This window comes from Lithobates pipiens, unplaced genomic scaffold (genome assembly GCF_037356315.1).
Source record: "Lithobates pipiens isolate NorthernLeopardFrog02 unplaced genomic scaffold, aLitPip1_a1.2 Scaffold_25, whole genome shotgun sequence".
NCBI classification, from domain to species: Eukaryota; Metazoa; Chordata; class Amphibia; order Anura; family Ranidae; genus Lithobates; species Lithobates pipiens.
Genome location: NW_027507787.1, coordinates 94,257,350 through 94,280,791, shown reverse-complemented (window position 1 = coordinate 94,280,791; position 23,442 = coordinate 94,257,350). Strand labels below are relative to the sequence as shown.

General features: G+C 44.8%; 1 protein-coding gene across 2 annotated transcripts in view; it reads right to left on the bottom strand.

The window, feature by feature from the left end:
- The window catches only part of LOC143930416 (membrane-spanning 4-domains subfamily A member 4A-like), a 121,037-nt gene that overhangs the window by 40,723 nt on the left and 56,872 nt on the right, over positions 1 to 23,442 (bottom strand). For both annotated transcript variants that reach the window (XM_077454721.1, XM_077454719.1), the window contains exon 3: positions 3,236 to 3,292. In XM_077454721.1, the coding sequence (XP_077310847.1) occupies positions 3,236 to 3,292 (57 nt within the window). The remainder of the gene's footprint in view (positions 1 to 3,235; positions 3,293 to 23,442) is intronic.

Genomic DNA, 23,442 nt, shown 5'->3' with positions numbered 1-23,442 from the left:
CCCTCCCAATGCTCTCCACCTCCCATAATGCTCTCAAGTCCCCCGTGCTTTTCCCCCTGTTCTTTCTGGCCCCCACTGGTGCTCTTAAGCTCTCCCTCCTATTATTTGTACCCCCCCAGTACTCTGCAGCCCCCGTGCTCTCCACCCTTGTTTTTCTGCCCCCCAGTGTTCTTCGCCACCCCCTGTTCTTCCCCCCAGTGCCCTCCCCTGTTCTTTCTCCCCCAGTGCTCTCCACTACCCCAGTGCTCCCCCCCGTTCTTTCCCCCCCCAGTGCTCTCCCCCCTGTTCTACCCCCCCCCCCCGGTGCTCTCCACTCCCCCCAGTGCTCTCCCCCCTTGTTCTTCCCCCCTTGTTCCTTCCCCCCAGTGCTCTCCCCCATGTTCCCCCCCAGTGCTCTCCCCCTGTTCTTTCCCCCCCAGTGCTCTCCCCCCTGTTCTTTCTCACCCCCCCCCAGTGCTCTCCAACCCTGCCAATGCTCTCCACCTCCCATAATGCGCTCAAGTCCCCCGTGCTTTTCCCCCTGTTCTTTTTGGCCCCCACTGGTGCTCTTAAGCTCTCTCTCCTATTATTTGTACCCCCCCAGTACTCTCCAGCCCCCGTGCTCTCCACCCTTGTTTTTCTGCCCCCCCAGTGTTCTTCGCCACCCCACACTCTTAGCCCCCTCAGTGCTCTCACCCTACCATGCCTTCCACCCCTGTTCTTTTTGGCCCCCCAGCGCTCTCTGCTCCCCACCCCTGTGATCTCCACTACCCCCTGCTCTTTGCCCCCACCCATGTGTTCTCCAACCCTGCCAGTACTCTCTGCTCTCCCTTCTCTCCAGCTCCCACCCAGTGCTCTCCACTTCCCCAGGACCAGAGGACAGGCTGACTGGGGCCGGAAAATGGGGACGGCTGAAGGTGCAAGTGGCCAGGGACCACTTCATCTCACAGCAAACAGATCCTCTGGAAGGAGCACCACCCCCCTCCAAAACGAGAACAGACCCTGCCTGCTGCTGCCCGTCATGGATATCCTGCTGGCATGCAAGGTACCGTACCAAGCATCAACAACACACCTTTCCACAGACAGGGACTGCAGACTGGGACATGGTGCACAGGAGGTGCTGCATTCATGGGCACAGTGGGCTGCGTTCATGGCACAGTAAAGCTGCATTTGATGGGCACAGTGGGGCCGCAATGGTGGGCACAGTGAGGTTGCAATGGTGGGCACAGTGAGACTGCATTCACAGGCAGAGTAAAGCTGCATTTGGTGGGCACCCACCCCCCTTACCTTAGTGTATTCTTTCTGTGGAAGGTGGTCCCCCACGTTCTGAGTTCCTAGGGTCCCCCTTGATGATTGTTCACTTACTTTTAACTGGAATTTGCATATATATATATATATATATATATATATATATATATATATATACATATACATATATATATATATATATATATATATATATCCCTATGTGATTTCATATCTATATATAATACGCTCTTCATCAAATGTGCTTTAAAATGTATGGTTTTCCCTTTCATGAAACAAAGAAATAATGACGTTATGCTGTTGGGCTGGTATAATAATGCTGTAGGGCTGGTATGAATTTTTTTTCCAGGGCTGGTTTTTATTCCCAGTCCGGCCCTGGTTGGCATGGACCATAGGGTGAGTACATGGATTGAAAACTGGCTACAAAGACGAGTTCAGAGGGTGGTGATAAATGGGGAGCACTTGGATTGGTCAGGGGTGGGTAGTGGGGTCACTCAGGGTTCTGTGCTGGGACCAATCATGTTTAATTTGTTCATAAACGACCTGGAGGATGGGGTAAACAGTTCAATCTCTGTATTTGTGGACAATACTAAGCTAAGCAGGGCAATAACTTCTCCGCAGGATGTGGAAACCTTGCAAAAAGTTCTGAAAAAAATTAATGGGGTGGGCAACTACATGGCAAATGAGGTTCAATGTAGAAAAATATAAAATAATGCATTTGGGTGGAAAAAATATGAATGCAATCTATACACTGGGGGAGAACCTCTGGGGGAATCTAGGAAGGAAAAGCACCTTGGGGTCCTAGTAGATAATAGGCTCAGCAATGGTATGCAATGCCAAGCTGCTGCTAACAAAGCAAACAGAATATTGGCATGCATTAAAAAGGGCATTAATTCCAGAGATAAAACGATAATTCTCCCACTCTACAAGACTCTGGTCTGGCCGCACCTACAGTATGCTGTCCAGTTCTGGGCACCAGTCCTCAGGAAGGATGTACTGGAAATGGAGAGGAGTACAAAGAAGGGCAACAAAGCTAATAAAGAATCTGGAGGATATTAATTATGAGAAAAGGTTGCGAGCACTGAACTGGAGAAGAGATGTTTGAAAGGGGATATGATTTAAATTTACAAATACCATACTGTGGTGACCCCACAATAAGGATAAAACTTTTTCACAGAAGGGAGTTTAACAAGACACGTGGCCACTCATTTAAAATTAGAAGAAAAGAGGTTTAACCTTAAACTACGTAGAGGGTTCTTTACTGTTAGTGGGGCAAGGATGTGGAGTTCACTTCCACAGGCTTAGTCTCAGCGGGGGGGGATTGATAGTTTCAAGAAACTATTAGATAAGCATCTGAATGACCACAACATACAGGGATATACAAGGTAATACTGACATATAATCACACACATAGGTTGGACTTGATGGACTTGTGTCTTTTTTGACATCACCTACTATTTAACTATGAGAAATACTATTTATGGGTATTTCATATTTACCCTCTGTGACCAGGAAGCGCCATATTCCAGTGAACAACAATTTTTCTGTCTTTAATTTTGAGGTATATGTTAATAGATTCTAGGAGATCAAAAGGGACCAGATTACACACCCTACTATATAACTCAGAGGAACCTAACTCCTCCCTCCTTCCTAACAAATATGCTAAACTATCATTACTACAGAGGTTATTAAAATGACAATCTGTTATATTCTAGTATTTTTCTAAAGCTTTTTAGGACATATTTTAGAATATTATAAATATCCCCTTAAGCCATTTTAGACCCCTTTGCATGGTAAGACAGAAAAGCAAACCAGTCTGACCGGAGATAGAGAGCCTGTGCTCCACGTGCTATAGTAAACATGTAAAGGGGTCCAAAGAATCCACTGATGGATCACTTTACCTGCATCTGTAAAGATCAGGTAAATCTGCCCATTCCATAACTCAGTACTTTCATTGAAATTCTATGAGGAAAGTGATAGAAGTACTCACAAGATCAAGGGCTGTTCTGGTGGTGGCAGTGATTGTTATACAACCAGCAAAAATGAACTGGAAAAAACAAGACAGAATAGTTATTTTATTTTACCAACAATATTTTATATGGTGCATATACAGTATTGCTGGAGAACGCCACCCAAGATTAGACTTGTGACACACTCTCAAAAAAAGTGAAAATTGCACTCTTATAGAAATGGCCAGGTGCATGTTGTCAGATGCCAACCTACCTCACATGTACTGGACAGAAGCAGTCATAACTGCAACCTACCTACAGAACAGACTACCCCCAAGAGCCATTAAAAGTACTCAATTTGAAATGTGGCATGGATCAAAGCCTAGCATAGGGCACATTAGAGTGTTTGGATGTAAAGCATATGTCTATATTCGAAGTGAAAAGCAATCTAAACTGGACAACAGAGTCATAGAAGGAATTCCAGTAGGCTACTGCGAGCCAACAAAGGGTTACAGAATCCTACACCCACAGACTGATAAAGTGACAATAAGTCTACTGTTTATTTTGATGAAAGCCCATCACCAGAAACACAGATCCCTGAAAGCTGTGAAGTGAATATGCCAGGCAAACCAGAAGAAAAGGTTGACCAAAACGAACCTGTATAGGACTCAGAACAAGAGGTGGAACTCACAATGCCTAAATCAAGTTCCCCACCAGATCCTGCTGAACTGCCTGAAATCCAAAGATCCTCTCGGAATACAAAGGAGATACCACCCTGCAAGCTGTCATACACTGTCAAAACACGCAGCATACTTGAACTGAAATTGTGGGAAGACATAGAAAAACTGTCAAAATGTGAAGCCAATATATGGAGAAAGGCAGCAGAAGAAGAATTAAAGTCACTTCAAGAAAATAAAACCTGGACACTTACAGATCTCCCTCCTAACTGCAAAACTATAGGAAGTGAGTGGACTTTCAAAATGGAAAATTGTACACTCACCTTTCCATAATTTTCTTTTCCTGGTGCATCTTCACAACCCCCACAACCTGATAGGACTGGTTAACTATAAATCAAAGACAGACCCGGCTCACAACATTCTCTAACTCTCACCATTTCTGAGAGAATCTGTATGCTGCCATTAAGATGTACCAGGAGAAGAAAATTACGGAAAGGTGAATATACAATTTTCCGTTTTCCTGGTGCATCATGACAGCATACAATGGGAACTAACTCGCCATATGGGAGGGTGCAAGAAAAATGTTGTAATCATCTGTAGAATAAGTATGCACCATGAATTTTTCAAATTTTACTGTCGTGAGGCGGGTTTGCCTATTAAAGTGTAACGAAGGTGTCCTGGGAGGACCATATTGCTGACTTGCAAATAGCTTCAGGAGACACTGAGCTGTCCACAGAACTTGCACTGCCCTAGTTGAATGTGCTCTTAAGACCTCCAAAACAGAAGGCCTTGTGAAGAGTAGGCTCTTTTAATTGTCTTAACAATCTAGGAGGTGACTGTACGTGTTGATACTGACTGACCCTGTCTTAACCCCATGCCAACTAGCCACCGCAGTTTTACTGCAGCAGAATGGCACAGCAGGCAAATCGCCGTCATGTTACGTCACTTCTTCTGGTGGTCACTAGGGGCGCACACACGCCCGCTGCTCGCCCCTGGAACCGATACAAGTGCCCAGCGGTCTCGATAACCGCCAGTCTCCCACTATCGCTCATGACACTGCAAGAATCAGGATCTCTGTGTGTAAACACAGAGATCCCGGTTCCCTGAGGGGAGAAGAGACTAATCGTATGTTCATACAAAGTATCTATCTCTTCCCTAGCAAGTCCCATCCCCCTTCAGTTAGAACACTTAGCAGGGAACACAGTTAACCCCTTCAATTAACCCTTCACTGACATTGACATTTTTACAGTAATCAATGCATTTCTATAGCACTGATCGCTGCATTAATGCCAATGGTCCCAAAAATGTGTCAAAATTGTCCAATGTGTCTGCCATAATGTTGCAGTCTCGATAAGCTCGCTGTCATTACTAGTAAAAAAAAAATGCTAGAAATCTATCCCCTATTTTGTAGACGCTATAACTTTTGCACAAAGCAATCACTATACGCTTATTGCAATTTTTTTACCAAAAATATGTAGTAGATTACATATCGGCCTAAACTGAAAAAAAATTTGCTTTTTTAAAAAAGAAATTAGGATATTTATTATAGCAAAAAGTACAAAATATTGTGTTTTTTTTCAAAATCGGCGCTCTTTTTTTGTTTATAGCGCAAAAAATAAAAAGCGCAGACATGATCAAATACCACCAAAAGAAAGCTCTATTTGTGGGAAAAAAAGGACGTCAAATTTTGTTTGGGTACGTTGCACGACTGTGCAATTGTCACTTCTGAAGTGGATAAGTGACGCTGGAACCAAGTACATATTTCAGCTTTCCTGAATAAAAAGATAGCTGCCAAGCAGGTCACTAGAGTTAGATCAACATTCAGGGGATGTGGTTCTCTCATTCAACCAAGAAAGATGGTAAATTGGCTTCCTGGTTAAATTGAAAGGAGAAAGACACCCCATGGATAAAAGCAGTCTGAAGTTTAAGGACTATTCTGTCCTGGTAGAATGTTAAGTGAGGCTCCTTGAGTACAAAGCCTGCAGTTTTGACACCTTTTCACAGAGGTTGTAGCAACCAGAAATATGATTGTCAGAGTTAGATTGCAGACTGTAGCCAATTCTGTAGGATAGAAATGAGGCCTTGATAGAGGACCGTAAGCAAGTTCTACATAGGGAACAATGGTTTCCTGGGAGGTCTATAACTTCAAGCAAGCCTTTTAAGAATTGCATCACTAAAGGGTTAAGAACTCCTTAAACCCTTATATGTGCAGACAAGGCTAAACTTTGAACTTTAAACATATTTGAACCTAGGCCCCTGTTCAGCCCCAGTTGTAAGAACTGTAGAACCTTGGCTAGTTTAGGTGATAAAGGACTCCAGGCTTTTGCTGTGCGAGATCTGCATAATTTTCCCATATTCTTTGGTAAGTCTTATTCGTGAAAACCTCTCTGGCTTGACACAAGGCAGCCACTACCTGCACTAAGCACCCCTGACTTGGTAGCCTCTGCCTCTCAACTTCTATGCCATCAAACCTAGTCTCTTGGAGATGGATGGCAAAACATGTCCATGAGAGAACAAATCCATCATCACTGGAAGAGGCAGTGGTGACTTAATGCTTAAGTGTAGGAGAGACAGACACTAGAGCCTCTTAAGCAAAAATTGTATATTTGCAATTAATAATAGAGGAAGTTCCCCTGACAGCCTAAGAATTCTACCCTTCCACTGCTGTCTAGGTGCAGTAAAAGTCTTGCTCCTTTTCTAAAAGGAGTGAATGACAGAAGGGCTTTGAACACTACTCTCAGTTCAAGAGCATTCAATACTACGCCTTATAAGCTGAACATTCCATGACCTTGAGCAGCCTGTCCTTTGAAATGCGTCCCCCAACCTTTCTAGCTGGGGTCTGATGTGATAATGTTCCATTCTAAAACAATTGGTCAGTTACGAATAACCATAGATACTCCGGCTTGACACAATTCTGAATTCTTGAATTCTGGCTTGACACAAGGCAGCCACTACCTGCACTAAGCACCCCTGACTTGGCATCCTCTGCCTCTCAACTTCTATGCCATCAAATCTAGTCTCTTGGAGATGGATGGCAAAACATGTCCATGAGAGAACAAATCCGTCATCACTGGAAGAGGCAGTGGTGACTTAATGCTTAAGTGTAGGAGAGACAGACACTAGAGCCTCTTAAGCAAAAATGGTATATTTGCAATTAATAATAGAGGAAGTTCCCCTGACAGCCTAAGAATTCTACCCTTCCACTGCTGTCTAGGTGCAGTAAAAGTCTTGCTCCTTTTCTAAAAGGAGTGAATAACAGAAGGGCTTTGAACACTACTCTCAGTTCAAGAGCATTCAATACTACGCCTTATAAGCTGAACATTCCATGACTTTGAGCAGCCTGTCCTTTGAAATGCGTCCCCCAACCTTTCTAGCTGGGGTCTGATGTGATAATGTTCCAGTCTAAAACAATTGGTCAGTTACGAATAACCATAGATACTCCGGCACTGTTCTGCTGGAAGAGACTTCACTCCCAAAGCACCTTTGACTTTCTCTATCAGAGGATGCATATTCCCTTGTGGAAGTTCTACTGAATTTTTCCTGTCGCTATTGCAGACAGTAAGACCATTGTGAATGCCCTGGGAGAGGTGTACAGACCGAAGAGGAGACACTGAAACCGGTGGATGAATTGGGACAAGTAGGTGTCTGATAAACCTAGAGAGCATCTAGTCTCCTAGATTTATCTATAATATAATTGATTGGAAGTTTTCTATCTTGCACGACTCCAACTTCCTGTGCTTGTTGAGTTTTTTTTTTTTTTCAGCTTTAGCAATAGGCACAGATTACTTCATTTAGATTTTTTATTTTTTTTGCTAGGAACAGAGGTGAACCAAATCCTCATCTCATCTGGGCAACTGGAACCTTGATGATTGCTTGTTTTTTTTATTTAAGCCGGCTACAAATTGGGCCCGTATTTTTTACTTCTTCATCAACTCTGGTAGCCTGGCTGACTGGAAGAGATTGAAAGGTTGACATCCCACCTATCAATGTTATATGACCATTATGCTCATTGAATTATGCCCCTGCGTGGGTAAACATTTCTGTTTTCCCAAGACAGGTGCCATCGATTTTTAAGGCTTCAGTAATGAAGATTAGGCACTTCTTCATTCCTTTACTAATCTTTTTCACTGTCCGTAGGATTTTGTCTCCTTGTAGCTACTTGGCAGTTGCCACCTGTATGCTGGACCTTTCAGAATTTTCAGTTTTTTGTCAGATGATATTCGCCCTGACCTGCTAGTGGTCACCTTTGCGATAATTGTATTGGGTCAGTTTATTTTTTATTTTTAAGGTGGGATCTGCCAACCATGGCTTCAGCCGTAATGCCCCTCTTGCCATGACTGCAGGGAACACTGCTGTAGTATGGGTCTATATTCATATATAACTTTAGTTATTGAATTACAAGAATAAGTTAAGAGTGATTACTTATATCTATATACAACATGTTTAATGCATTAGGCATCTGCTTCATTATGCTATGGGAAGTTGGGAACCTTTGACTTTTTCTTTTCATCAGTTGTAGCTATTGTCTTCACTACCATATAAATATGACTGGGAGACCAGTTTGCATTTTGAGGTTGAATCTAAGGCGGAAGCCTGACTGTCTAATCTAGGTAGCTCATTTATAAATGAGCTAGTGACTCCCCTGGATTGAATATGCTGTATTTATCCTGTATCGTATCATCTGTATACATCTTTAATCAAAGCTAAGTAAATCTTTTTATTACATTCTTTGTGTGTTGTTGTGTTTTAATCCTTGCATTTACTGACCACATATCTGAAAGGGTAAATATATGAATGAACCTATGGTTAAATGTAACATGATATTTAACCCCTTAATACAACCGCCCTTGAAAAACATAAATTAATGTCTACTGACACATCCGCCACAGAGTTTGTCATCAATTTCAGCTCTTACAAAGCTGTTACCACCTTGTCACTTCACTTCTTCCAGAAAGGCTTCTTTAAAGGGATACTTCACTTTTCTTTTCAATCTGCAGGGCTGTAATTTTCTGTAAAATGCAATGCAATATGATTATCTGGGAGGTGTTCTGTACACAGAATGTGTACAGAACCCCTTCTTGAAATATTATTTCCTGCTTGTGTGACTGGCTCACTGATTCTCCCAGAAATCTGCACCAAGATACAAGTCAGATTTTTGTCAAATGTCATTTTTGGCAAGATGCTCCCAATAGGAAATCATGTCTAAAGGGATGCAGACCCTGCCACTTACCTAAGAGTCCTGCAGGTGCAGCAGCTGGTTGATAATTATGAAACCACACCCATTAGCCTGGTTATTGCTGGTCTGCCGGCACCTGCAGATGCAAGAGTATGTAGGAGCACTTCAGATCTAGATCAAATTTTCGGCCTAGAGCCTCCTTGAATGTGACAGCAAGGTGACATGTCTTGCCAGCTACATTAACCACTTCAGCCCCGGAGGATTTTACCCCCTTCCTTACCAGAGCACTTTTTGAGATTTGGCACTGCGTCGCTTTAACAGACAATTGCGCGGTCATGCGACGCTGCACCCAAACAAAATTGACGTCCCACAAATAGAGCTTTATTTTGGTGGTATTTGATTACCTCTGCGCTTTTTATTTTTTGCGCTATAAACAAAAGAAGAGCGTCAATTTTGAAAAAAAACACAATATTTTTTACTTTTTGCTATAATAAATATCCAGTTTTTAAAAAAAACAACACATTTTTTCCTCAGTTTAGGCCGATACATATTCTTCTACATATTTTTGGTAAAAAAAAAAAAAAAAATGACAATAAGCGTATATTGATTGGTTTGTGCAAAAGTTATAGCATCTACAAAATAGGGGATAGATTTATGGCATTTTTAATTTTTTTTACTAGTAATGGCGGCGATCTGTGATTTTTTCCGTGACTGCGACATTATGGCAGACACATCGGACACTTTTGACACATTTTTGGGACAATTCACATTTACACAGCGATAAAATTGCACTGATTACTGTGTAAATGTGACTGGCATGGAAGGGGTTAACACCAGGGGGCACTGCATGGGTTAATATGTTCCCTATGGGAGTGATTCTAACTGTGGGGGGAGGGGACTCACAAGGGGAGGAGACCGATCAGTGTTTCTCTGTACTGAGAACACACCATCGGTCTCCTCTCCACTGACAGGACGTGGATCTTTGTGTTTCCATACACAGATCCACTGTCCTGCTGTGTTCCCGGGCAATCGCGGGCACGCGGACCGGGTCCAGAGCGATGCCGCGGGTGCTCGTGCGCCACCAGCAGCGTGCGCGCCCCCTAGGTGGCCGGGAATGAGAGAACGTCATATGACGCCCGCCCAGGATGGGAGATCCTATCTGCGGACGACATATATCTATAGGCCGGTGCTGAAGTGGTTAATGATGCATCCACCATTAGAGGAGAGTGCAGCAGGTTGACCTTTAGCTTTTTCAGGGTATACAGTTTTGACAGCCTGTTTTTATAGGCATTTTTCTTTGACCCCTTCCATTCTTCCTGGATTAACTCCAACAGTTGTTTAGTGAAGGGATGAGTACTTTTTAACCTTGTGAAGAGTTTCCTCCATTACACTACAGACAATTGCGTCCTTAACTGCCCGTGCAAAAAGGCTCTATTGGGCAATCTTTAAAGCTTGTGGTCCCTTTAACACATTCTTCTCATGGAAAGCTTTCCAATTTGGAAACCTCCTACTGCCATTGGTTGGAAGTGCTAGGAAATTCAGCCACTGACTGGGGAGTACAGGCTTCATGTATCAACTCCTTGGCTGATTCTTTAATCAAGGCGGCTACTTTCCAGGCATCTCCTTCTTTGCTCCAAGTGAACTTGACATGCTAGCTTGTCAAGCAATGACTTTCCACCACAAATGCAGCAACCATTAGGGCTGGTAAACTGTAGTGTTTGTAAACGGGGAGCAATAATAATGAGAGGTGAGATGATGACATTGCTCAATGTTGCCTGGATGTCTGCACCTAAATGGTAACTGTTCTGGCTTTTAGAAGGCTCCCTCCATCTTGAGGTCCTTGCAGGGCTGTATAGAGCTTGTTCCAGGCAGATTTGACATACTAGCTTGTTAGGCAATGACTTTCCAAACGCAGCGACTATTAGAGCTGCTAACCTGTGATTTTTTTTTAACAGGGAGCAATGATAATGAGGGGTGAGATGATGACCTTAATTAACATTGCCTGGATGTTTGTTCTTAGATGGTGACTTGTCTTGACCTTCAGATGGCTCCCTCCATCTTGTGGTGCTTACAGAACTATAGATATTTGCTCTCTTTTTCTCAGTCTTCACGACTTACCTCATCCCTATACCTTAAAAGCAATGGGTGGTCTGACTGGGCAGCGTTCTCCATAGAAACAGAGCAAAGCAGCAGACTGAAATGAAAAACAGCATAAGGCTCCACTACTGCAACCTGAAAGTCACATGATTTTGATGTGACTTGAAGCAATGCCTGGGTATTCTTGAGGTCTATGAACCAGTGGAAACCAAGCCCAAAACAGTGATCCCAGAGCAAGCATTGAGAAGGAGATAGGAAGAGCTCATGTCAATGCCATAAAGAGCACATTGACCCCAGAGCAGTACTGAGAAAGAGATAGGAAAAGCCCAGATGAATGCCATAAAAAGGGAAAACATACCTGAAAACAGTGACAACATAAGCATCCAGCATGCATGAGTAGAGAGCTCCACCATTTGTTGTCAAAAAATGCCATAAAACCATTTAAAACATTTACATTTTGGCATTAGTGATATCAGTGGCTGAGCATGCTCAGATCTCCATCCTGGAAAAGCTCTAGCCAGGAAACTGGTCACAGAGCCCGCATCACTTCCTGCCTCTCAGGCTCAGAGTGTACTTGTACTGCTGCCACATTCTTGGAAATGGCAAATGCCCATAAAACAGAGAAAATAAGTAAAAAGCATATTGAAAGCAAATGGAAATGCTGTCATTTATGTCAAAGCTTTTTTAAAGCTTTCTTTGTCAGGCCTGCACCACCAGAATGGTGCTCCAACCATATAGCTCATTTATAGACTGTAGAGGAAGGACTTCCACTCAGAAGAGGCTGCAATATGCCCCCCAGACCACCAGAATGGGGCTCCAACCATATAGCTCATTTATAGACTGTAGAGGAAGGACTTCCACTCAGAAGAGGCTGCAATATGCCCCCCAGACCACCAGAATGGGGCTCCAACCATATAGCTCATTTAAAGACTGTACAGGAAGGACTTCCACTTGGAAGAGGCTTAACCTGGCTGGGGTGACAAATGGTAAGGGATACCTCACAACTCCAGTCCTGATCAGGTGAAAAAGAAAAAAGGAGAATGCCGTGAGCTAGGTCTGTCTTTGATTTATAGTTAACCAGTCCTATCAAGTTGTGGGGGCAGAGCCTCCACAACCCATTTTATGCTGCCATGAATGATGTACCAGGAAAGTAAAGTCAGATGCAGAAGGGATTATTCACAAGTACAAAGCCAGACTAGTTGCCAAGGCTTACTTCCAGAAATTCTGTGAAGATTATGGTTAAACATTTATTCCCATCTTAAAACACTCCACCGTCAGAGCGCTTCTTAGCATTGCAGCTGGGAAGGTGAGTCAAACACCTAGGTATTAAAACTGCTTTCCTATATGGAGACATTAAGATCTCTACATTGAGCAGGGAGACAGCCCTGTGTGTAAACTTCAGAAGAGCATCTGAGGTCTTAAACAATCTGCAAGGATGTGGAATGAAAAAGTGAACAAAGAGCTTACTACAGAGGGATTCTCAAGAAGTAAAGCAGACCCCTGTCTAATCCAGGAATCAAGGAGACAGATACATCAAGGATACATCCTTATCTATGTTGATGACATTATAACTTGTTTTGAACAAGAAGGAAATTCAGATAGTTCACAAGCTGAAAGGACATTTTGAAATCAAAGAGCTAAGGAACATTAGCTACTATCTGGGAATCCAAATAGAGAGAGAAGATGGAAGTTATCTTCTCAACCAATTTTTGAAAATCTCAGAAATCTTGGAACAATTCCATATGCAAGATGCAAATTAAGTAAAAACTCCTATGGAACCAGGCTATCAAAAGAGCAATGAAGCAGAAAACTTGCTACCCCCAACAATGACATGTATCACAGAGCAATTGGTAGACTGCTATATGTTGCCACTGTGACAAGACCAGACATAGTGGGAACACTATGCAGGAAAGTTTTAGCTCCCTGTCAGCGTGTCTGAAACGCAGTAAAAAGAGCGATGCAGTACCTCAAAGGAACAATTCAGATGAAGGTACAGTTACCAGCAACATCGAATCCAACACTGGTCAGATATGTGGATGCTGATTGGGCCAGTGACTACACCGCCCATAAATCCACAAGTGGATTAATCTTCAAGTATAGGGAATGAGCCATGAGTTGGTCTAGTCGAAAGCAAGCAACTGTCGCTCTATCTTCAACTGAAGAAGAGTACATTGCAGCAGCAAATGCGTGTCAAGAAGAGATATGGATTTGTCAACTTTTTGTGGACATTGGGATAGACATATCAAAACCAATTGCCAGTTTTGAAGACAAACAGGAATGAATAAAGCTTACGCAATCAGAAAGGGTCAGTCCTTTTACCAAACACATCGACATCAAGTATCACCTACTGAGGGACAATCAAGAGCAAGGTGTTACTGACATTTAATATTGCCCATTAGAGGAGATGACTGCTGATGCACTCACCAAGCCTTTGTTGAAGGAACATCATAATTCTATCCAGAAGAAGCTGAATAAAATTTGACAAAGCCCATGCTGTTGAGAAGGGGTGTTGGAAGAACAGCAGCATGTAATGTAAAGTACTGTGAATTATATACTGTATGCATTATACCTATCTATGCAGCAGGTGGTACTGCAGTATTATATTGTGTATTCTATGGTAATGTAATCACAGGATGTACATTTTGTCTATGTTCAGTGCACTTGTTGTATTCTCTTTCTGTTCCATGATAAAGGTATTCTCCATAAAAGTAAAGCCGCTTGCTGTATCCAAGAAGCTCTCAGCGCAAAATGTCAATACTCTGCTAACAATACTGTCTTTCTTGCTCCCGCTGCCTCTCAGGGAAGACTCCTTCCAAGCTTGTCCTGCTGTCAGGATCCTCCCAGGCCAGCACCTGAGCCCCAGGCCGAGCCAGAGCATCCCCACCCAGACTAGGGGGTTCACTTGGGGAATTGCTAATCTCTTCTAAGTATGCAGGACAACCCTCCTACCCTCCAGTTTCCAGAATATTTTTCAACTTTCCAGAACCAGGGGGAGGCACCAGAGAGCTGCCTGCATGAGTCATCCAGCCCTGAACGCCAGACTATGGTTTACCGACTACACACTAGAGGGTGCTACATAAAAGGAGTGAAAAAAAGATATGTATAATGTTTTTATAGGTATACACAAATGCTTTGCCTTTCATTTCTATTTTAAACTGAATGGATTGTTTTACAAGGTCAGGGCCTACAATCGTGTACAGTAGGTTACCAGTATGCGACTTGAAGAACCACGCTCATTTAAAATGAATGCCACAACCCATAATTAAAGTACATTCTCCATCTGCAATGGCTTGCTAGATGCACAGCAAAAAAAGGTGTACCTGGATTTTTTTTGAAATGTCGCCTTTCCTTAAAATCTCCACTTCGGCACCAATGTAACATGATCACTGTCTGAAAAATTAAATCTAAACACACTATACCCTAAGTACGGTATAAGATACCCTTTTATCTGCACAGCTACAGCTGAGCTGTTTTGGCGCTAATTGAGCTGCACTTGGTGAATTGTGTATTTAATCAGTATGTAATTGGTATTTGGTGAAATCTGGTATACTAAGACCTGAGGTACAGGGGGATATAAAGTGGATGAAATTGATTGAATAATGATTTATATTGGTGCAAATGTCCCTATACGGTACCCCATCCAAACTAACTAGACAAAAGGAAAGTTTCCCCTAAGTGGACTTTAAAGGCACTAACATGATTGATAGAAAAAGTATAATTTGCTAAACATGATAAACAAAGTAAAAACAGAATATATTGGAATGGTTACTGTGTACAAGGTACCAAATCACCACAAAGATTGGCTGAAAAATTCTCGTGATTCACCCGACGCATTTCAGAGTATCAATGTCTCTTTCTTCAGGGGTGTTATGAGAAGGTCAATCATATATCTACAATATAGTGGTTATAAGATGTCAAAAAAAGATATATAATAAACAACACTGTATCACATGTATGTTTAAATCACATATATATTATGTAGACTCACCTATGTTGTGGAGGTATCACAAGCAAAACATTCCAATAGAGCTATTTAAAAACAAAGGCGGAACTGTGTCTCCGAAATTTTCCTGTTTAAAGTGACTTGTGCATTGGTGTTAGGCCGCATACACACGCGCGGACTGTTTGCCCAACCTTGTTCGTCAAACAGTTTCGGCAAACAGTCCGCTCAAAATTTGCATGAGCGGACTTGCCCACACACGAGCGGACTGTTTGACGAACAAGGTTGGGCAAACAGTTCGCTCAACTTTTGAAATGAACGGACTCGCCCACGTAAGGAGGAGGCAAATCCGCCCATTTCGAGCGCGTGTACAGGTAGGCGGGGCCCGCGAAGGAGACGTCGCGGGCTCCGCCGCCTGGAATGGGCTTAAAGGGGAACCCCAACGCCGAAAAAAATCGGCGTGGGGGTTCCCCCAAAGTCCACACCAGACCCTTGTCCGAGCACGCTACCCGGCCGGCCAGGAAAGGGGGGCGAGCGAGCGCGCCCCCCCTCCTGAGCCGTACCAGGCCGCGTGCCCTCAACATGGGGGGGTGCCTTGGGGAAGGGGGGGCCGCGCGGCCCCCCCACCCCAAAGCACCTTGTCCCCATGTTGATGAGGACAAGGGCCTCTTCCCGACAACCCTGGCCGTTGGTTGTCGGGGTCTGCGGGCGGGGGGCTTATCGGAATCCGGGAGCCCCCTTTAAGAAGGGGGCCCCCGGATACCGGCCCCCCACCCTATGTGAATGAGTATGGGGTACAATGTACCCCTACCCATTCACCTGTGAAATAAAGTACAAAAAAAAACACAACACAGGGAAAAAATATTTTATTGCACAGCTCCGGGGGTCTTCCGTCTTCGGGGGTCTTCTCGCCGGACTCCTCCGCTATCTGTGTGTAGCTCTTTTACTAGCGGAGGAGTCCGGCTTTCTTCCTCCCCGCCGCCGGCCTCTTCTCCCGACTTCGGGGGTCTTGTCCCCCTCTTCGGTTCTTCTGCCGGGCCACCGCGCCTTCTTGTAGCTCTTTTGCAGGCGGTGGCCCGGTCTTCTGTCGCCGCTGCCTTCCGTTCTTCTGTCGCCGCCTTCGGTTCTTCTGCCGGGCCACCGCGCCTTCTTGTAGCTCTTTTACAGGCGGTGGCCCGGTCTTCTGTCGTCGCCGCCGCCGCCGCCTTCCGTTCTTGTTCTTCTTCTTGTTCTTCTTCTTCTTCTTCTTCTCCTGGAGATGTTGACTCGACGAGCTCTCCGGCCGGAATGCCAGAGCCGCGCTGTGCGGTCACTTATATAGTGACAATGGGGCGGTGTCACATGGTATATGTCACATGGGTTGGTCACATGGTGACCCCGCCCCCTTACGATGTCATAGTCCCCATGTGACATCAACCCATGTGACCAACCCATATGACATATACCATGTGACACCGCCCCACCGCCGCGTGGCCCCCCCTTCCCCAAGGCACCCCCCCATGTTGAGGGCACGCGGCCTGGTACGGCTCAGGAGGGGGGGCGCGCTCGCTCGCCCCCCTTTCCTGGCCGGCCGGGTAGCGTGCTCGGACAAGGGTCTGGTGTGGACTTTGGGGGAACCCCCACGCCGATTTTTTTCGGCGTTGGGGTTCCCCTTTAAGCCCATTCCAGGCGGCGGAGCCCGCGACGTCTCCTTCGCGGGCCCCGCCTACCTATACACGCGCTCGAAATGGGCGGACTTTCCGAGCGGGAACAGTCCGCTCATTTCGAAAGTACAGCGGACAGGCCCACACACGGGCGGACTGTTCGCTCAAACACAGTTTCAGCGGACAGTTTTTCGGAATTTCCGAAAGACTTTGTCCGTCCAACTGTCCGCTGAAACTGTCCGCTGAAAGCCCACACACGAGCGGACTGTCCGCCCAAACACTGTTCAGCGGACAAGGTTGGGCGAACAGTCCGCCCGTGTGTACGCGGCCTTACACCAAACAGAATGCAATTTTAATAAAGTCGGGCTACCATGGGGAGCGTTGAACAGCTGACGACACTGAAGCTAATGCAGGGTGTCACCCTGTAAGTAAGAGTAATAAAAATGTAATATAAGGCATGATAAGTGATGTTGTTAAAATAACTTGGATTAAGGTTTTTACTATATAAGTATTAAGAGTATGAAAGAAAATATATGAAACCTGTACCCAGTAGGAGCAGATTGAAACCTGTACCCGAGGAGGTCTTAGCCCTTGTACACACGGTCGGAGATTCCGACGGAATGTGTCCGATCGGACCGTTTTGTCGGATATTCCGACTGTGTGTGGTCTACATCAGACAAGTTTTCCAACTTGGTGAAATTTTCCGACAAAATGCTCCGATCGGACATACTCCGATCATGTGTAGAGAATTCCGATCGGACAAAGTGCCACGCATGCTCAGATCAAATTCCTACACCAAAGCTATTGGCTACTAGCGTGAACGTAGTCCCGTCGTAATGAGATAACGTCATCACATCGGATTTTCCAGCAACTTTGTCCGACCGTGTGTATGCAACAATTTCGGACAAAATCCGTCGGACAAAATCCGACGGATTTGGTTGTCGGAATCTCCGACCGTGTGTACAAGGGCTTAGTGTACCAGATTTCGGTATAAAACTATGTAGCTGGTGTGTACTGAAAAATAATAGATGCATGACAGAGGGTCAGTTCTATGAATGTACACAAGTGTCTAGATTTGATTTAATATAAATATAAAAATGTTTCTTTGTTTCATTATATTACATTATATGTGAGTCTCTCATATAAGATAAAATGTATTCCATATTGGAAGTAAATAATAGAATTAATATGTATCTGCACATGCAAACATAATTAGTCTGTGTATACAAAACAAATCACTCTGTCTATATAGGTAACTCTCTAATTCATTAGTCAGCCCTATCGTTAGGCTTAGTGTGATATTAGGGTATATAATAGCCATATCCTTTATCCTCCGTTATGCCGCGTACACACATAGCCAACTATCCGGCGGACTTAGTCTGACGGACTTCCTGCCGGACTGTCCGCCGGACTTTCCGAACGAGCTACTTACCCACACACGGCACTTTTTCAGCGGACTAATACGGCATACTAAGTCCGCCGGACTATCCGCCGTACTTTTGAAATGAACGGACTCGCCCACACACGCGGAGGAAAGTCCGCTCATTTTGAGCACGTCTCCAGGTAGCCGGGGCCAGCGAAGGAGGCGTCACTGGCCCCGTCACCTGGTATGGACTTAAAGGGGAATCCCTACACCAAAAAATCGGCGTGGGGGTCCCCCCCAGGTCCACATCACACCCTTGTCCAAGCACGCTATCCGGCCGGCCAGGAAATGGGGTGGAGACGAGCGAGCGCCCCCCCCCCTTCCTGAGCCATACCAGGCCATGTGCCCTCAACATGGGGGGTGCCTTGGGGAAGGAGGGGCCGCGCGCCCCCCCACCACAAAGCACCTTGTCCCCATGTTGATGAGGACAAGGGCCTCTTCCCGACAACCCTGGCCGTTGGTTGTCGGGGTCTGTGGGCGGGGGGCTTATCGGAATCCGGGAGCCCCCTTTAATAAGGGGGCCCCCGGATACCGGCCCCCCACCCTATGTGAATGAGTATGGGGTACAATGTACCCCTACCCATTCACCTGTGGTAAAAAGATAAAAATAAAACACAACACACAAGGGTTAAAATAGTTTATTGCACAGCTCCGGGGGTGTTCTGTCCGTCTTCGGGGGTCTTCTCGCCGGACTCCTCCACTATCTTCTGCTAGCTCTTTTACTAGCAGAGGAGCCCGGCTTTCTTCTTCACCGCTGCCCTCTTCTTCCGACTTCGGGGGTCTTGTCCCCCTCTTCAGTTCTTCTTGCCGGGCCACCATGCCTTCTTCTAGCTCTTTTATAGGCGGTGGCCCGGTTTTCTGTCGCTGCTGTCACCGCTGTCGCAGCTGTCGCTGTCTTCTGTTCTTCTCTTCTTCTCTTCAGATGTTGCCTTGTTGCTGCCTCCGCTCACAATGGCAGGGACGCGGCACGCAGCGACTTATATAGGGACATCACTGGATGATGTCCCCGCCCGTTATGATGTCACAGTCCCAGCATCCTCTGGGACTGTGACATCATAATGGGCGGGGACATCATCCGGCGATGTCCCTATATAAGTCGTCGCACGCCGCGTCCCCGTCATTGTGAGCGTAGAGAGCGACAAGGCAACATCTGAAGAGAAGAACAGAAGACGGCGACAGCGGCTACACACGGGCGGATTGTCCGGCGGACTTGAGTTTGCCAGACTTTTCCACCAGATTGTTTGATCGTGTGTACGTGGCATTAGAGGCAGTACTATCCACCGCGCCAAAAGGTTTAGGCTTGTAAATATATATAATGCAGTAGTATTTTATCACCACTGGAGCAAGCAGAGACGTAAAAAAGGATGCAAACCAGGAACCCCGAGTTGCCCCTAGGTGGACATACCAAAATATAGAGGTAAAGTCACCAAAAATCGAATTTCTCATATTAGATCTTATCCATCCCAGCTTCAGAGGAGGGGATTGAAACAAAATCCTGCTTCAAATGGAGCTGCGCTGGATACATAATCTTAAAGCTACACTTCCATCTCTTTTAAACCCTTCTTGGAAGGCCTCTCCTTAGGAGAATTGAAGAAATAAAAATATAATATTTCCACCTCCAAATTCTCAATAGCCAGCCCCTTACATCAGACATGTCCAAAGTCTGGCCCATGGACCAATCATGGCCCACGTTCTGGTTTTCAACTGCCTGTCTGGTTATTTGGACATGTATATCTTTTGTGGTCCCCAACAATCTCCCAGCACTTGGCAATGGTGAGTGCTGCATTCAGGGCAATGGTGGGTGCTGCATTCCTTAAAATGGTGGGCGCTGCATCCCTGGCAATGGTGGGTGCTGCATTTCTGGCAATCGTTGGTGCTGCATTCCTGGCAATGGTGGGTGCTGCATTCCTGGCAATGGTGGCAGCTGCATTCTCGGCAATGGTGGGTGCTGCATTTCTGGCAATGGTGGGTGCTGCATTTATGGCAACGGTGGGTGCTGCATTCTCTGCAATGGTGTGTGCTGCATTCATGGCAATAGTGGGGCTGTATTGATGGCAATGGGATTGCTGCATTCATGACACTTGTGAGGCTGCAGATGGGCACTAACCCTTATTTTGCGTCACAGTTTTTTATTTTAAATTGTAGGTTTTTTTCCTGAAACTTCCCTCTTAAAGTGAAGGTGCATTTTATACGCCAATAAATACAGTATATCCAAAACTAAAAGTTTGTTTCAATCCCCTCCTCTGAAGCTGGGATGGATAAGATCTAATATGAGAAATTCGATTTTTGGTGAATTTACCTCCATATTTTGGTATGTCCACCTAGGGGCAACTCGGGGTTCCTGGTTTGCATCCTTTTTTTACGTCTCTGCTTGCTCCAGTGGTGATAAAATACTACTGCATTATATATATTTACAAGCCTAAACCTTTTGGCGCGGTGGATAGTACTGCCTCTAATGCCACGTACACACGATCAAACAATCCGGTGGAAAAGTCCGGCAAACTCAAGTCCGCCGGACAATCCGCCCATGTGTAGCCGCTGTCGCCGTCTTCTGTTCTTCTCTTCTTCTCTTCAGATGTTGCCTTGTCGCTCTCTCCGCTCACAATGACGGGGACGCGGCGTGCGGTGACTTATATAGGGACATCGCTGGATGATGTCCCCGCCCATTATGATGTCACAGTCCCAGAGGATGCTGGGACTGTGACATCATAACGGGCGGGGACATCATCCGGTGATGTCCCTATATAAGTCGCTGCGCGCCGCGTCCCTGTCATTGTGAGCGGAGGCAGCGACGAGGCAACATCTGAAGAGAAGAAGAGAAGAACAGAAGACAGTGACAGCGGCGACAGCAGCGACAGAAAACCGGGCCACCGCCTGTAAAAGAGCTAGAAGAAGGCACGGTGGCCCGGCAAGAAGAACCGAAGAGGGGGACAAGACCCCCGAAGTCGAAAGAAGAGGGCGGCGGCGAAGAAGAAAGCCGGGCTCCTCCGCTAGTAAAAGAGCTAGCAGAAGATAGCGGAGGAGTCCGGCGAGAAGACCCCCTAAGACGGACAGAAGACCCCCGGAGCTGTGCAATAAACTATTTTAACCCTTGTGTGTTGTGTTTTATTTTTACCTTTTTACCACAGGTGAATGGGTAGGGGTACATTGTACCCCATACTCATTCACATAGGGTGGGGGCCCAAGCTCATCTCACACACAGCCACAAAGGCAAGAGAATAATTGTTGGGCAGTGTATCAGTGCTCGGACAAACACATTTAGACCGAATTTTAATGGTTCAAAGAATGTCAGGCAAAATGGTCAGCCCTCAGGCATGTTCACTTCATCACATCTGGCCCTCTTTGAAAAAGTTTGGACACCCCTGGCTTACATAGACCAACTGTTTATCTGCCTTTTAGAACCAGCTATGAAGGCGATTCACTTTCATGCAAATGCGATTACACATTTCTGCGTACATAGACTCCCTCGCCTTGTTTATACCATTTTCCTTACTTTATTCAATTAATCAGTACATTTTGTGTGTATTAACATAGTATTGAACACCATGTACATTTATGATATTAACATTATTGCCTACTTAAGGGTTCTAGATCTTTGTACATACTCTAAATAAATGGTCATTTTTTTGTCAGTGGCTTCAGTGCTCTCCCTAATTGCCTGCAATTTCTTTATAATTATGTGTTTGCATCTTTGGCCACTAGAGGGCTATGGCATCAATTCCTTGTCCTCTGCTGTTCTTTCCCACACTGATTGAACAAGTAATTGACGTCTATACAAATATCATTTTGATCATGTCGGATGGCCCCTGGTGGCTGGACCAACCGGCACACATAGCTGCCCGGGTCTGGTAACCCGTGACAGCTCCCTATGGAGGCTACAGACAATGTGTGTCCTCACCTGGCTGCCATCTTGCTACTGCATGTGATTTTCGCTGGTGAAGCTTGTGTGTTGGTGGGCCATGGGCGCATGACGTCATTCCGTTGAGCTGATGTTGCGCATGCGCGGTTGTGATATGGTCATGCGTGCATGTCTCAGGAAGACTGCAATGGACATGCTCCTGATCTCCTCCTCCCTCTCAGGCTCAGCTGAAATTTATCGGCAAGGCCTGTGTTTGGAGGGAGAGGAGTATATTACAGACGCCCTTAGAGACATGGCTGACTGGATGCAAGGACTTGTCTCCATGCAGCTGCTCTTGATTTACTAAGGTAAGATTAAAGAAACATCCCAGTTGTACTCTGACACTCGTTAACACTATTATGTGTACTACCACTGCTTGCTTCAGACACAAGTATATCGTCTCTGCTTGCTCCAGTGGTGATAATATACAACTGCATTATATAAGCTTTTTGTCACGGTGGATAGTATTGACTCTAAAGGAGGATAAATGATATGGCTATTATATACTGTAATATTACACTAAGCCTAACGACAGGGCTGACTAATGAATTAAAGAGTTACCTATATAGACAGAGTGATTCAATTTGTATACAAAGACTAATTATGTTTGCATGTATAGATACATATTGATTATATTATTTACATCCGATATGGAATACATTTTATCTTGAATGAGAGACTCAAATATAATGTAATATAATGAAACAAAGAAAAATTATTATATTTATATTAAATCAAATCTAGAAACTCATATGTACACTCATAGAACTGACCCTCTGTCATGCATCTATTATTTTTCAGTACACACCAGCTGCGTAGTTTTATACCATCTTTGCATTAATAATCTGCTCCTACTGGGTACAGGTAGGATATGTATATGTATTTTTCACATTTGTTTTCATTTTTTTTTTTCATACTCTTAATAATTATATAGTAAAAACCTTAATCCAAGTTAGTTTAACAACATAACTTATCATGCCTTATATTACATTTTTATTACCCTTACTTACAGGGCGACACCCTCTATTGGCTTCAGTGCTGTCAGCTGTCCAATGCTCCGCATGGTAGCTCTGGCTTTATTAAAAATTCCATTCTGTTTGGTATAACACAAATGCATGCTGTGAAGACCAGTCACTTTAAACCAAATTTCGGAGACACAGTTCCACCTATGTTCTTTGTTTTTAAATAGCTCTATTGGAATGTTTCACTTGTGATACCTCCACAACATACATGAGTCTACATAATATACATGTGATTTAAACATACCTGTGATACAGTGTTGTTTATTATATATATTTTTTGACCTCTTGTAACCACTATATTGTAGATGTAGGATTGACGTCCTCATAAGACCCCTGAAGAAAGAGACATTGATACTCTGAAACGCATCAAGT